At 52.7% G+C, this 16,021-nt stretch overlaps 4 protein-coding genes across 4 annotated transcripts; 1 reads left to right on the top strand and 3 right to left on the bottom strand.

Moving 5' to 3' along the window:
* Positions 1-586: 586 nt before the first annotated feature.
* PSV08DRAFT_409580 (uncharacterized protein) lies at positions 587-4,198 on the top strand (the record flags this gene model as incomplete). The annotated part of the gene is made up of 2 exons (XM_014226239.1): positions 587-1,385; positions 1,449-4,198. 2 exons carry the CDS (start codon positions 587-589, stop codon positions 3,752-3,754), a joined length of 3,105 nt encoding a protein of 1,034 aa, XP_014081714.1. The 3' UTR covers positions 3,755-4,198.
* A 1,812-nt stretch (positions 4,199-6,010) lies between these two features.
* Positions 6,011-6,665, bottom strand: PSV08DRAFT_295915 (uncharacterized protein; the record flags this gene model as incomplete). Its single annotated transcript, XM_066092608.1, has 1 exon — positions 6,011-6,665. A coding segment is annotated over exon 1 (289 nt), but the record flags the coding sequence as incomplete, so codon positions are not given.
* On the bottom strand, positions 6,372-12,619 carry PSV08DRAFT_389966 (uncharacterized protein). The gene is made up of 2 exons (XM_014226238.2): positions 12,038-12,619; positions 6,372-11,980 (listed from the first exon to the last, which is right to left on the bottom strand). The coding sequence occupies exons 1-2, from the start codon at positions 12,575-12,577 to the stop codon at positions 6,689-6,691; spliced, it is 5,832 nt and encodes a 1,943-aa protein (XP_014081713.1). The 5' UTR covers positions 12,578-12,619; the 3' UTR covers positions 6,372-6,688.
* Positions 12,620-14,765: 2,146 nt separating this feature from the next.
* Positions 14,766-15,510, bottom strand: PSV08DRAFT_295903 (uncharacterized protein; the record flags this gene model as incomplete). Its single annotated transcript, XM_066092607.1, has 1 exon — positions 14,766-15,510. A coding segment is annotated over exon 1 (413 nt), but the record flags the coding sequence as incomplete, so codon positions are not given.
* Between the last annotated feature and the right edge of the window lie 511 nt (positions 15,511-16,021).

Here is a 16,021-nt window from a genome sequence, read left to right as displayed (position 1 = left end):
CTGTATCTGCCGTCCCTGCTTTTGCTGCTTGGCTGCTGCCTACCAAAACTCAGCCCGTCAGTACCTACTCCACTTCGCTCTTTGGCATCGCATCGATCCCAAGCACGCGAATGAGATATTCACGGCGACAGTACAAGGAGGCACACATTTGAATTCTACTTGAAAAAGTGCTGGCCTGAGCAAAGTCTCTGCCTGGTGCACTATAGAACGACTGGCTGTAGAAGAGCACGCAAAAGAAACGTCAAGGAACGGACTTGTCGCAGCTTGGTTCTCATGACTCACTGCTACGTCCCATTGACTTGGAGCACGTAAAGAAAATATCGCGCAATTTCGAGGGCTAGATCCACGCCGTCCTGCGTTGTGACCCAAGGTCGCTTTCCGTCTGCTTCATTCACCCTCCACGTGCACGGTCCCATATCGTGCCTACGTTGCCCAAGTGATCGCCTGCTTTGCTTTCAGCGCAAGCGACAGTCCCCGCTAGACCCCCATTGCGCGATACCCCGCAACGCGCTACATACCCTCCACAGATACATAAATTGCCCTCTTAACCCCTCCGTTTGCTCCACGGACATTACTCTGCGCCACAATGGAGAATGAACCTTCCCAACCCACTCAGCCTTCCACCCAGCAAGTGTTGGACCCTCGTCGCTTAGGTAGGAACAACTCGGGCTTGAACGACTGCGACATCTCGGATGTTCTCGTTATTCTTCATCCAGCTACACCAACTGCCATCAAGATTGTCGAGTATGCGGCACAGCATAGGCCCGAGCATGTACTGTTTCGGAATTCCGTCGACTCCATGGGCGAATCAATCAGTGATGCTGAGGAGCAAGAAACTTTCATAATAAACCCTCATCCAGATCAACATGAACGCAGTTCTCGTGCCGGGGCCGACCTTGCCCTTCGCCTCTCATCCGCAAACAAGTTGAAGTTCAAACAGCTTGGCTTCATTTTCGGGCGCAACCATCAGAGCGCCGACATCATCTTTGGCCAGGATTCTGGAAAGAGGATAAGCAACCAGCACTTCCGAATCTACATTAACATGGACGGTCTGCTCATGCTTGAAGACATGTCCACAAACGGCACTATTGTCGATGAAGCCCTTCTCAAATGCAAAGACACACGCTTTAGCAAGATCCGAATGCTCAGCTCCGGCTCCATCATCTGCATACAAAACTCCAATGATGCGGAGATGATCAAGTTCATTGTCCGCATTCCTTCACGAGTGTCCTATGGAGAGCGCTTCCGGGAAAACCTCCGCAACTTCATTACCGAGTGTACGCCCGACTTTGGTGAGGAAAAGAGTAAAGTTGTGCAGCGAGTGGCGAAACAGTATGGTGGGCCTTCCATGAAATGGGATGGCGGGAATTATTACAACATCATCGGTGTGTGCCATCGGCTTCTGAAGTCTGACCTATACTAACCCCTGGCAGGCCAAATTGGCAAAGGTGCTTTTGCTACCGTTTATCAGCTCGCGGTGAAGATGACTGGTAAATTGCTAGCCGCAAAAGAACTCGAGAAGCGGCGGTTCATGAAGAACGGCATGCTTGATAAGAAGATCGACAACGAAATGAAGATTATGCAACATCTTCGGCACCCTAATATTGTAGAGTTTGTCGAATACTATGACCAAGGCGACTATCTGTACATCATTATGGAGTATGTCCGACAAGGTGATCTACAAGGCTACCTCAACCAGCATGGCTCGATGAAGGAGGAGACTGCGAGGATCATGGCTCAACAGATCCTGAATGCCCTGAGCTATCTGCACCGAGCTAAGATTACTCACCGCGACATTAAGCCCGATAACATTCTCATCGCTGATCTTGATCCTTTCACCGTCAAGCTTTCGGACTTTGGCTTGTCAAAAGTCGTCAAGCATGAGGAAACATTTCTCAAGACCTTTTGCGGTACTTTGCTGTACTGCGCTCCCGAGGTTTTTCCTGATTTCAACGGCCAGTCAAAAGGCACCAAACGCCGGCGTGGAGCCAAGGTGTACCATTCCTACAGTTCCTCGGTCGACATATGGTCCTTTGGAGGTGTCCTCTGGTATGCACTCTGCGGCGAACCTCCATTTAGGGGCATTGCCGACGCCACCGGTGAGGCCATGTACAATAACATCATGGGCACGCCACTTGATCCAACGCCACTCCGCAAAGCAGGTGTTTCTGCAGCCTGCATCGACCTCTTAACGCAAATGCTTCGAACAGATCCTTCCGAACGGCCGACTGATCGTGACTGCCTGAACCACCCATGGCTCAAGGAGGGCGCGATAATCCCTGCTGATCCCGCCTTGCAGTCCATCATCGAAGAAGAGGAAGAGGAACAGGAAGAAGAAGCTGAGCAACAATTGTCGCAACTCCGTCTCCAAGAAGAAGAGATACCAGAGTCGGAAGACGAATCTGATGTTCTCTACGATGAACAACTCATGGGTTTTGTCACAGAGCGACGGCCAAAGCGAGTCCGTGCCGACCCTCTATACCCCCGCCATCAGATCAGGGATCGCGACGAATCCAGTGTGGAGCCTTCATTTACTTCGTCTCATTTAGTCCCTGAGGGTGAGAGCTTTCAGGTTATGCCGACACCCAGGCGGCCTCTCTTTGGTGAAATTAGACAGTCTGCTTTGGAAAGCTCGGGAGTGCTAGATGCGCATGTCAACGATGCCCTATCATGCGAGGAATCTATCCAGCTTGCGCAGAATGACGGCGCTGCAGAGTCAAGCCACACTGAAGATGGCTCAGACTATGAAGGACCTTTCACCGCACCCGCACGTCTAGATCGTGGCGTGTCGTCTAGTCTGCTGGGCACCGAATCTCTGGTGAGAGATCTTAACATGACATCGCCCCATTCTCCTGTCTCCCGAACGCAAAGTCCCGTCATGCCGGCAACACCTAAAACACCAGAAGTCGTTCAGCACAGCTCTCTGGACCAGTCGTCTAAAGAATTCAGCCAAGTGAGTGAGCCGACCCCAAGAGCACGGCCATCCGGGATGAACCGGCTGATTGAGCTACCGGTGACTGCATCCTACTACTACGACCCAAGGGACCCAAACACACACAATTTGGAATACGCGTCTAAGATAAGTGGGCATGACTTTTCATCCATCAACCAGGATGCCACGAGTGAGACGTCTGCATATCCAGATACAGTAGGGGTGTCACGGACAAGCGAAACATCAGCATCAAGTGCTGCTGCAGCTCCTTCTCCTGCTGCCGAGATACCGTCTGTCCCCGCTGAGCTAGATTTCCGCCCACCTCCAAGGCGACTAGGCAAGCTTGTTGCGACACCAGATTCGTTTGCTCCCAATCTTACTCTTAACATCACTCAAAGCAAGACTTCGTGGGGTCGTCTCGCAAACAATACTATTGTATACGAGCATAGCCGTGACACGCGCGTCCCAAAGACAGCATTCATCATCTTCTTCTATTCGCCCAGTGGTCAGTCTCAGGGGACTGTTGACGATCTCTCTCAGCAAGGAAAAGATTGGACTAGTTTGCAGGACCTACACGTTGGCATTTGGACATGCGCTACGCATGGCATCTCCATCAATGGCAAGCACCTCAAACAGCAAGATGAGAAGAAGCGTGCGTTGTTTGGTCATTTGCACACTGGCGACATTGTGCAGGTCTATCATGATTCGCGCGGAACTGAGTGCTTAAAGTTCCAATGCGAATTCTACCTTGGCTCTGGCAAGGATCCACGACCGCCAGGCAAGAGCTTCAGTACACTCATTGGGAACAGGCTTTCTCAATAGGCTGGTATTTTCTGTTATTTGATCTCCACTTCCACATCGGGGAACTCCACACTATTTGTTTGCTTTCTATTGGCTTCTACAAGATCACATTGCCTCAGGTGTTTGGCAATCTTTTGTACTACCATTTTTTTTCTCATCACCATTATCGTCACTTCCATATTTCTTTGCTCTTTTCTTATACATAATAGCAACATTGCTTTGGCTGGAGGGGGGAATGGCTCCCTAGACTGAAAATGCTATGGGGAGGGGGAAATTGTCGTTTCTTTTGGCATGTAGGAGAAGACTAGGGGATCTGATGGGTTATATCCTGGGAGGCAATTTACATGGTTTAGGTATGTTGGTTTCAGAGCGCGTTGAAGATTCAACCATTTGTTACCAACGTAGTTCAGTGTTGAAATGGCGCAAAATACATGAGTATATTTCAAATTTGAGAAATAGTGTAGATGCATGTTGGGACAGTATGCTGTGAGGGCCATTTCGCATGTTTGATGTCTTTTGGAGATTCTACCAGGCTCGATATATTCTTTGACTGGCACGCCAACTATGGTTGTGCTTAGTTTTTGACAAGAAAGCGCTGTTCACTGTATATGTGCTTCCTTTTGCCGTACGTTCAACCGATCTGGCATGCAGCCGTTCTGTCAGCCCTTATGGGTAGAAGAACATGAAAACTTTAGTCGGCCAGAAGCTAGATTAAGAGTTACAAAGGATATTTATTCATGCGATGGCTCAAAATTTCGGACTTGCGAAAGAATGAAATAACGTGATTTTGTTCACCAGAAGGAGCGAGAATCATATCGAGACTATGAATACAAGTGAATCCTGAATATTCCTTGAGGCTTCCGCAAAAAAGGAATCTTAACACGGTAACTGAGATATCTAGATTAAGAGTGTGAGCAATGTTTATGATTTAACCCCTGGGCATCGTGATGTAGAATGAAATCTAAACACAGATGAGGAAGAAGGGCACTTACATCTCGTAAAAGCAGAATATTCAATGAGTTAACAGAGATGTGTTTCCCATATTAGGTACCAAATGCAGGTTCAGCCCAACTAATCCAAGCAAGACATTTGTGTCAAGTGCAGCTCCCTACCAGAATCAGCAATCAGAAAACGACAATATCTCTTCTCCAACACGTTCTCATGCGTAAGAAAGATGTTGTTTTTTATTTCAACTTGAACTTGTCTCACAACGTTGCATCAGTAATCCTCCGTCTATCAGCGCACCTAGCTGCGCATGTAAATGTACAAGCAAACTAAAAATCGCCACCATTTACAAACATCTGGAAAAACACATCAGTAAAATTGCCAAAGGTATCTTTCATCCCGCCACGACAACCATGAACACTAAAATGCCAATAGTATCCACTTTCCAAATCATCTATATTACCAATTCCCTCCTACGCACCTAGTACCTATCCATTCACGCCAAGTAAATCACATCCATCCAAATCTCCCCCCCCCCCCCCCCCCCCATATATCACCCTTCCTCGCAAACCTCCCATTCACAGTCTCACTCTTCCGCCTAGACTAAATCTCGTTCCGAAATGCCAAAGCACCCACCTTTCCACTGGGGCGCGTAAGTTTTTCTTCCCTTCTCTACCGCCAAAAAAAAAGAAGTCCTCGGAGCAAATCTTTTCGGCAAAAAAAAAAAAAAAAAAAAAAAAAAAAAAAAAACAGAAACAACGCGTAGGCAAATTGTTCAGCCCAAGAGGGAAAATAAATGTATTACGAAATACTCTGATTTGTAAGATTGGAGGGATTTTTTTTTTTTGCCTTTCTGTTTCTTTACGGGGGGAGGTGGGGTTGGTTTGATTGATTGGGTTGTGTGGGAGAGAATAGAAGAAGAAGAAGAAGAAGAAGAAGAAGAAGAAGAAGAACAGATATGATACTTAGTGTCCTGGAAAACCTCATTTACATTCTACATGGGCGGTGCCGGGGGGACGATGTGATTATTAGTGTTCGACTGTATAAATGAGAAAAGGGAAAAAAAAAAAGGATGGAAGGAGGAAGGGAAAGGAGGGGAGGCGATGAAGAGAACGTGGGTGGTTAAAACAGCATTTGCCTAGTTATATGAAATTCGATGTTGTGTTTTACGTGGAAGCGATTTTTTGTCTGGATTGATGGTATACAAGCTTCTAATATACATATGTAAGCAAGATTTGAGAAATGGGTAGGTTGGGCTGGCTGATGAGGGGCTAAGTATTCAAGACAAGGCAAAATATGTCAATATTATTGAGAATACATGGTAATGTACTTAGACAAAAACTTAATTCTTTTGTTTTCAACCTACGTACGGATAATGGTACATACACACCATACATGCCTGAAGCGGGCAACGAAAAAAAAAACACCCCTCCAGCTACAACAAACTTAGCTACATGGAAAGAATGAGCGACGGGGTTCTCGTAGATATACCCCCAACGAGCACTTCGTTGTGGAATTGGGTATATACAAACGTTAGAAACAACAAAGTTATATAAAAAAAAAGAGAGCGAACGGATGGCCAAAAATCGCCTTCCCTGATTCCCTTTCCAGAGACCATCTCGTTCTCTCTCTCTTCCCTGATACATTCCAAATAAAGTCACATCCACCACCAAGTGTTGTTTTTTGAAAAAAAAAAAACCCCTCCCCTTTCAACTATATAGACAAAGCTTCATTGCTTGCTTTGGTCGAACTAAAGACTGTTTTCCGGCTAGCATGTAACGCTTCGCCAACAGAAGTAGTGGTAAGCACTACAAAAACAAAAACAAAAAACAAGAAATGCCGATTACTCAAAAGCCGACGGCAGGGCAAGCGAAGATAGGCAAATGGTCGTTTCCCGGTACACTACCAATTAGAAACACCACCAACACCATGCTACCAAAAACATACTTAAGCTGTAGAGGCAAATGAACAATTTACTAACAAAGTATCAAACCACAGGTGCGATACAGTCTAGTCATCGCTCGCATTGTTCGGCTTCGGCAAGGTATTCTTTGCCTTGGGTGTCGGATCTGGATCTGGACTAGCTGTTTCCTTTTGTGCTTTTGGCGTTTCCATGACAAACTCCTCGACGTCATCGCCGGGTTGTTCAGGGAAGATGACAGGCGGTGTGAGCAATGAAGGTGCAAACCCGGATGCAGGAAGGTTACCTTCATATTCCTCTGCTGCCCGGTCTTCTGTAATCATGGGAGGCGGGGACGAAGGCAACGTTGTATCTGGCTGGCCAGGGTCTTCGACGGAAATGACACTACCTCTGCTGTTGGTGCGCATCATTTCAATGCCGAGCTTCGAAGTGGACTTTGGTCGCGACTTAGGGCTCCGAGTACGGATAGGAGCATGGCCCAATTCGTCGTCCTCGTCGTCACCAGACTCTGCTGATTCATGCTTTCGCGTTTCGAGTACACGGCGCTTTGCACCCACTTGCTCTGTCGATCTCTGACGGCGGATCGTTGCCTCCTCGAGAGAAGGTTGTGTGGAGTCCCCGTGGGGTAGGTCAGGTGGACCGCCACGATTGGAGGGAGCATTCTTGGTATCTGCATTAGCGGCATCATCCCCAATTGCCAGACCACCCATGGCACGCGCCATGTCTCGCTCCCGCCAATCGTCTGCGTTGTGGATCCTGACAGGTATGTCCTCGCCTGCACGACTGTCGTTGTCGCCAAAGAAGCTAGAGCTAATCGAGTCTTCACGGCTAGAGCCTCGGTAGCTGGCCGAGGGCACAGCCGGGAAGCCTGACGAATGCGAAGAGGGGCTGTCCTCCTGGCGAGAAGACTCTTGACGGAGGCCAGAAGCAGGCATGATGGACGGGAATGATTGACTTGGCGTCCATCCTGGCGGGGGCGCTTTCCATTGACACAACCTGCTTAGCGTGTCGGTGAGCTTAGCAACCGTGGGTGGCTTCTCAATGAGGGCGTCGAAGTAGTGTGGCGCTTGAAGTTCCTTGAGATAGCCCGTGACAGCAACAATAGGAGTGTGCGTGTTCGCATTCTTTGTGTCGCGGATCATGCGGGCAACGTCTGCGCCATTGACTTGAGGCAGCCGGAACTCCATCATGATGACATCAAATTTGACTTCTCCCATGGCGTAACGGATTGCCTCGGAGCCATTCGTAACTGTCAATGTACGGCAACGCAGCTTTTCCAGCAGCTTTTCCATGACAAGTCGAGATACTGGATGGTCCTCGCAAATCAAGACGTCCAGTGGCCGGAAGAATGGGCCGTCGCCAAAGCTGATCTGAGACAGCCTACGAGAACTTTGTCTGCGTCGCTGCACGCGGAGAAGAGCTTTGGCACGAGAATCCTCTGTATCGGATGATGACGGTGAGACATCAAGTACCTGGCTTCTTCGCTTGTAGTGCCCTGGCAGCAAGTTGTGTACAAGGTCCTCTTCTTGAGATCCAATTGTCTGCGATCGAGCCCGAGGCGAGTCAGCGATGGCGGACCCTGTAAATGTCTGGCGTTGTCCAGCTGCAGTCTTGTCCTGAGATGTCCCTGTCGATGATGGGGTTTTGGGGAGTTTGATTGGCGAAATGCCTTCCGGAGACGGCCTCATGCCTGATACACCGGGTTGTAGTGTTGAAGGGTTACTCGTCGAGTGCGACAATGTAGACGAGCTGCTAGACGTCTTTCGTCGGTCGTGGTGTTGTCCAGTACTGAATTGTACGAGCAACGGCGACGAGGGCTGTGAGCCACGACTGGGAGAAGAATGCGGCCCGCTGACGGAAGGAGACGATGGCCGTCCAGGGGCTCTGTTGGTAGAAAGTGTACGTTTCAGAGAACCAGGCAACATTGGACTGTTCTCCAAAGACGGTGAAGGCGATGTAACGTTGGGCGATTGCAGAGGAGGTGTTGGCTTGTTCTGAGGGAGCATAGCTTCGGCACGCAGTTTTTGAATCACGTCCTTGTTGGCTTTTTCTAGAACCGGTAGATTCTTGTAGCTGAAGTTGCCAAAATCGTCAGCAGCCATGGGCTCGCTAAGCCGCCGCGTCCTGCCCTCTCGAACATGGGCTGGGATATGAAGCGGGATGAGTCCACGCTTCATGGTCGACACGGTCACTTGTGACCGTACTCTAGATAGAGCGTCATGAGGTCGATCAGGGTAGTCGGTACTGGGCGTACCTGCAGGTGTAGTAGCCTGGTCTTCGAACTCTGGATTGAAGTTGGCCATGGCTGCTCCTCTAGAGTCAAAGTACTCTGTGTCTTCTGGGTTTTCAGGTGCAGGAATGAACGAGGCTTCGTCGTCTCGCAGCGTGTCCCAGTTGATGTCAGCGAACCAGGGATGGCTTCTGATCTCCTCACCACCACTAGCAAACTTTTCGTCCTTGTTTGCACCTAATCGCTCGGTCGGATCCGAGCACATGAGTCGATTCATCAGATCTTTTGCCTCGTCTGAAATATCGTAGAGCTCATCGTCGTCCGCTGGCCAGTCAATCTTCCGCGCAAGGATATTCTGGAACACCTCATCTGGGGTATCGGCATGGAAAGGTGGGTACCCATAGAGCGATTCGAACAAGATGCACCCTAGGGACCACCAATCGCTGACTTCATCCTGGCCATTGCCTGCAATAGTCTCTGGAGCCAGATAGTCAGGAGTGCCAACGAACCGCCGATCGCTGTCTTCAGGGTCAAACAAGGTCATGGGCGGAGGTGGCATTGTAGAGGTTGGGCCGAGCACGCTGTTCTGAGCCAGTCCGCTGTGGCTCATCGAGACGGGTACTGCGTATGGATCTGGTGATCCGTCGTCACTGAGCGCTTCCTCTTCTATCGGCGATCTTCCGCGGGGGTGACTAAACGAGTCGTCAACTATTGAAAAACGGCGGAACATGGCTTGCAGAGCATCACTGTCTTGACTGTCGCTCCGAGTTCCTGAGGGCCGTCGCGACCGTTCACGGCTTTGCTGCGAAGTCTCTCGGTTCAGGCTAAAGTATGATGGCTGGCCGATATCACCGGTAAGCGCTGGTGTCATAGCCGGTGTCTGCGAAGGCGAGTGGTTAAGGTCAAACGACGCAGACCGTGACGACCCCACAGACGTTGCACGATGAAAGGGACCTGTCTTCAGCAGGTCGGGTGCCGGTTCCACTGATTTCAGGGCACGCTTTTGACGGCCAATCATACCCATGCGTGACAGACCAAAGTCAGTCAGCTTCAGATGGCCTTTGCCGTCAATGAGAAGATTGTCAGGCTTCAAGTCGCGGTGAACAATGCCGCGGCTGTGCAGATGCTCTACCCCCAGAACAACCTCAGCCAAGTACTTCTTGGCCCAATCTTCAGGCAGAGCTCCAAGAACTTTGATCAGCGAAGCGCAATCGCCACCATTCAGGTATTCCATGACCAGATACAGATAGTCTTTGCTCGAAAAGGTCCAGTACAACTTTGCGACAAAGTCACTCTCGCCTTGCCACATCATAATGGCACGCTCAGCTTTGACATTGGTGACTTGATTCTTTGCAACCATGTCGGCCTTTTTCAGGACCTTGATGGCATAATACTCGCCAGTCGACTTTTTCTTTGCAAGGTAAACACTACCAAAGGCGCCCTTGCTGATTGGCTTGATGATTTCAAAATCTTTGATAGACGGGGGAACTGCCCGTGGCTGTGGCTGGGTGGAAGCAATGAGGCGAGGGGAAATCGGCCTCGGGCCATCTGAGCCAGCAGTAGACGACTGTCTGCGGTGATGTTGTATCGTGTGCATCATGGCCGGCGACGAAAACTCGGTTGTCTGCAGCACGGGTGAGGTGATTGGTGAGTGGATGCCTTCAACGCCACTGGGAAGGCGTGGCTTGGTTGTCCGAAGAGGCGAAGAAGGCGGGGGCACCATGGTGCGAGCTGGTGATTGCTGCCGGCTGGACATGACACTCGGCAGTATCAAGCTCTTGCGCTTGCGCTCTCGCGAGCTAGCTACCCTGCCCAAGCCAACATCGGAGGTCGCGGGCGAGTCGGCTCGGCGCGGACCGGAGAGTACAGACGAACGCATGCTGGTGTCACTCTCGGCACCAGTGTCACTTTCAAAATGCATGGACTGGCGCTTATTGTGTGTTGCTATGCTGATGGCCCCAACATGTGACCGTGGTGTTTGGCATCCTCCCCTTGGACTGCTAGATCTATTGGAGCCAGCCACCGAAGACTCGCGGCGTCCCACGCGTGCTGGCAACGAGGCATCTGATGTGCTGCGCAGGGCATGCGCCATTGAAGAGGGGGGATCATATGAACATGGGAATATCCCCTCCTCGCCGGGGGCTATGTCGGTAGCCGTATCTGTGTCATTTGCATCTGACTGTACTTCTTCCTGTCGCTCATCCTCCTCGGACGAGCTGTCTTCGCCTGCAGCGATACGGGCAGCTTTCAGAATGGCAGCTTCAATGCACTCCTGAACCAGAATGTCGAATTCGATGCGCAGCCGCTCAGAGTACTCGAGAACACGTCGGTGGCGTGTGACGGCGTCAACTTTTGCTCTTGCAAGCTTACTCGTGTCTTCACACAACAACTTGAGGCCCTCAGTATGGTCAGCTGAGCCCGTGGTGGGCGACTGCCATTGGAGAACCTGCGAGATGCGATTCTCAGATTGTGGTGATTGGGTGCGGATCTCTGCGACTGACTGGCCGCGGGTATTGTCCTTGACCGCTGGTGTGTTGATCTCAAGAGCGGTGTCGCATAAGTCGAGGACTAGCTCAACGATGCGCGCCAAGGGTCTTCGGACGGCAAATGACCGTGCACGATGATGGCCAAACCCTGATGGGCGCTCGGAACGCTCGCGAGATCGCGAGGGCGGGGATGCTGGAGAGTTGCGGCCAGAGGGAGTGCTAGAAGGGCTGCCCGAAGAGGGAGTCGATGTCGAGTGGATAATGAGGCCTTTGTATTCGGCGGGTTGAAGGGGTTGTACGGAATCTATCGAGGCGGGTCTTGATCGCTGGCTGTGAGACTCGAGAGTGTCGAGGACCTTGACAATGGCGTTGCGGTGTTCTGCAAGAGTCTCTTGGGCCATTTGCACGTCCATTTCTGCGCGGTGCTCCTGGAGACAGAGTTCAGAGTGCTTCTCAAACCACCAAGGGGTAATCTGCCGTTCACAAATGCGGCAGAGAACAGGTAGTGGCGGAGCACAGTTTCCAGGATCCGTGGCACTTTGTTCGGCCAGCCCAGTCAGGTAGTGAGCGAGGACTTCTGCTCCGACACCAAGGGCCTCGACTAGGACCTCTGGAAGATCAATGGTGACCTCACGAATGACCGAGGGTCTCACCATCCACATGGTCTGCAAGTGTTAGTTAGTAGTTTTGTGCGAATGTCGTCGATGTATTCCGGTACGTACGTGGCTCTCGGCCCCAGTTGTTCGATCGTAGACCATGATGCCCTGAGCCTCTACGTTGAGGAACTGCTCCTCGTCGTCGGGCACATTGGTTGGCGAGCGTGGCGTAGACTCTTGGCCTTGGGCAACAGAGTGCCTGGGCCGGCGTTGGCGCAGAATCGAATGGGGGCCTAGTTGGATGGTGAAACGGGCAATGTGGCTCCTCGAATCATCCTTTCGGACGGACTCGATTGCTTGAGCGAAGCCGTCTGCGCCGGAGCATATCAAATCGAGCACCGGCTTGCCCGTGACTTGGGCGGGCAGAGTGCCAATGACATCGGTCCACGAGGGGCTGACGTAGCGGATCTTGCCCTCGAGGTCCAGGTCCATGATGATGTTCAGGCTGTGCTCGGCAGCCTCCTTGAGGTCTGCACGCTCGTTGCGCATGTCCTGGCTAACGGTCCTCTCCATGCCATGTCGGTGGCCAGGCGAGGTGGTGGCCTCATGCTTGAGTGCCGTAACGGCGGGGGGAGCTAGTGTCGTGGGTTTCTTGTCGTCAGCCATTGGTGCTGTTGGGGGTTACGAATGCCGCGCGTGCGGCTCTGGTTGCTCGGACCCGAGGTCGGGAGGCAGAGGGGATGGGGGGGCGCGGGTGCCCGAGGGCGTGTTGGTGCTTTGCTATGAAGAGGAGGCTCCCAAGACCATGTTGGAGGGCTCTGAGATGGACCGGGAGGGCTTCGGGCGTCGAGTGTAGGAGGCGTGTTCCGGCTTTGTGGTGCAGTGCGGTGCTGACTGCAACGAGGACGAGTCTAGAGCAGCTGCATTGCGGAGCCAGACAGAGGATTGGACAGTGCAACTGGGGGGGCCGAGTAGCGGTGGCAGCAGGTGGTTTGACGGCAGCAGAGGCAGCGGAGGGAGAGGAGGAGGCAGTGGTGATGTAGCAGAGCGCGGCGGGTGGGTATTATTTTTTGGGGCGTGCTTGGGGGGTGGACTGGTGGATGTGGTGGGTGGGTGGAGAGACAGAGAGGGGCAGAGGGTGGATGTATCAGCCGGCAGCACGAGCGTGTGAGAGCGACAGGAGGCGGCTCGGGAGAGGTAAGTGGACGCAGCAACGGCGTCGTGCAGCAGCGCGGTCGGGCAAGCGAGGGGTGGGCGAGGGAGGCGGGCGAGGGATGCAGCGAGGGCAGGTCGTGGGTGGGCAGCGCTATCCAGCTGGCAAAAGTCGCCAGCCCGCACGCGTCGAGTGAAAGTCACACGGAAAAGCGCCGTGCAGGGCGGAGGCTAGCAGCCGGCGGGTGCAGATGATGCTGCTTACCCTCTGCCGCACGGCGCGCCCTCTGCGCCCGCCCCACGCTGCTCAACGCTGCACCATCCCGGCTGCCAAAGCCATAGAGCACAACGGCACGCCAGCGACGGGGCCGAGTGCTTGTCCACGCATCTATGTTTGGCATGCAGACATGGCCTGCCACTGCATCTGGGCCTGCTGTACGCAAGCATGGCAATGCCGTCGCTGCCAAGTGGTGTGCTTACGGCTGTTGTTGCTGTTGTTGCTGTTGTTGCTGTTGTTGTTGTTGCTGCTGCTGCTGCTGCTGCTGCTGCCACCACCACGACCACGACCACCTCCTCCTTCACCACAGCCACTACTGCCACTGCTCCTGCTGCATCTTGATCCATGCCACCACCACCGACCAGACCGCCTCTCTGCCGCATGCCCCCGGCAACATCTGGCTCAACTGCATGGCTCTCCCTGCGCTGCTGCTGTTGTTTTTGGCCCCGTTGCTGATGCTGTTTTTTTCTGTTGGCGCTGGTACGGGTGCTGGTGCTGCTGCCGGTGCTATTGGTCGTGGTGCTGCTATTGTCGGTGCTCCCCATACAAACAAGTATACATGTCCCATACACACACACTACATGGCACCGCAGCCCAGCCTGTCAGCTCACGCCCAGCACACGACAAGTGCTCGGCACCAAACACCACGGCAACCTGCCAGACGTTGCACTGCGGCGCTGGCTATTGCCCGGCCATCAACAATGAGCCCCTCGCCACAACCTTGCAGCGTCGCCTCGGATACAAAGTCTGACCTTGCTGCAACAACACGCACAGTTTTGCCATGCGCCCAATCACCGCCTGCCCGCTTGCTCCCTTGCCTCTTCCCCGTCGTGCATCCATGTGGGTCTGGCCCCACTACGTCAGCAAGGCCTTGTCCGCGGTCATTTGGCAACCATATACACACAAGTCGACTTACTGACCTCCCATCTACTTACACACAGCTAGCTACATGCTACCACGGAGCCCGTCTGTCCCTGCTGCCCACTTGCCATGCTCCACCACCACTAAGCGCCCTCTCCCCTCTCCCGAGCATGTCCCAGCATGTGCAGCACCCAAACACGCACTCTGCTCTACAGTCAGTACATGCTATGTACGCCTGTTGTATCTTTGTACCTACACACGTACACCAAGTATGTAATGCGCCCCACCACCACGGCACTAGCGTCGCGCTAGTGAGAATCGCCACCTGCTCAACGAACCATGCACGCGGCATACACTCAATTGGACACGCTCTCCAAGCTACTCTGCATTCAATGCTACACCACCTGCCTGCACTCTATTCAAAGTACACGCCTTCTGGCTCCAGCACCCGAGCCTCCCCTGACAAGTCGCTCTTGACTACCACCCGCGGGTCTTCCCTGCTCGCCTCAACCCTCTTGCCCTCAACTTCCTTCTCCTCGTACAACACTTCGACCACTTGGCCCTTATCAATCCCACCCTGCCCATGCCACTGCACCGGTTGACCCCTCTTCGGAACCCGCGTCTTGTCTCCGCCTGCCCCTGTTGGCTCCCCGTCACCTCCCCCTGTGTTCTTTGCTTTCTTGTTTGGGCTTACCGCGTTCGCTCCCCGCCCACGCTTCTTCCCACCCTCCTCTTCCTCATACGACCTACCGCCCTTGGACCTGCGCTCCTCTTGCTGGAACTTTCGATATTCCCGCTCATTGCTTTCCATATATTCGGGGTCGTCCCAGTGCGTGGTGCAGTCGCTGACGCTCTTCTTGTTAATCTTGACGTATCCCTTCGCAGAGCTGCACTCTTCGTCTGTGGCTGTCTCGTGTTTTTCGTCGACCCTGTCGTCGTCGTCGTCGTCTCCTCGCTTCTTGTGTTCCGATGCCATCATCTGCCCCTACAATTGCATGGCATTAATCAAATGCCCACTTCTTGCGCATATCGCCTCGTACCTTTGTAGCCGACCGCTGACTTGGCGCGCATTCCTTGCCCCCTCCCTGAACCTCCCCCTTGACTGGCTCGCGGACCTCTAGATCCCTATACTTGTCGTTCGTCTTTGAAGGCATAGCGACTGCTTAACTTCGAATGCTAAGGTGTAGTGGCACTGCTGTGAGCTGACAGACGTGGTAGACCTTTTCCACCAAACAGTTGCTGCGAGGCAAAACACGGCGCATTTTAAACAATCAATCCAACCGACAAATGCAATCATCTATCCAGTTTCAAGCCTCCTTCCACTGACGTATTCGTTCCCGGCACAAACAAACACCCTTTTCCTTTTTCTTCACGCCAGCCACCTCACATCAAGTACATCATCAAAAGCCCCCCCTCCCCAATTCGCGACGCGCCCAGATCCCCTCACGACCGTGGTACCACCAGCGTTTCCACCCTTCACAAGCGTACCGCAATGACATCAATGATATTTCAGCGTGATCCGCTTTTGGCTGGCGTAATAGCACGGTCATTGTGCTTCGATCGTACTAACGCCAATCGGTGTGGACCTCACCGTCTAGCCGCTGATCCCACCCGACGATAAAGTTCCCCCCTCTGGTCTGCCGCTATGCATTCTGCGCAGATATGCACGCCATGAGTCTGCGCTGCAATATCCTAGGCCTATTAGCTCTTTCAGCTGCAGTCCGAGACGTTTACCCTCCCGTATGATACTAGTCGTGGACATTAGTCTGGGCTTCCCAGATGCATGTGAGACTGACAGCGCCCATGGGAAGCGCGTCGCT

This window comes from Bipolaris maydis (assembly GCF_028858645.1).
Source record: "Bipolaris maydis strain C4 unplaced genomic scaffold PSV08scaffold_6, whole genome shotgun sequence".
NCBI lineage: Eukaryota > Fungi > Ascomycota > Dothideomycetes > Pleosporales > Pleosporaceae > Bipolaris > Bipolaris maydis.
This window is presented reverse-complemented; position numbering and strand designations above follow the sequence as displayed.

What these genes read in the sequence shown, in the direction of transcription:
- PSV08DRAFT_389966 (XM_014226238.2), bottom strand. Translation starts at nt 12,577, where the DNA reads ATGGCTGACGACAAGAAACCCACGACACTAGCTCCCCCCGCCGTTACG. An exon ending in CAACTGGGGCCGAGAGCCAC is followed by an intron (nt 11,981 to 12,037) that starts GTACGTACCGGA and finishes TAACACTTGCAG; the next exon opens with ACCATGTGGATGGTGAGACC.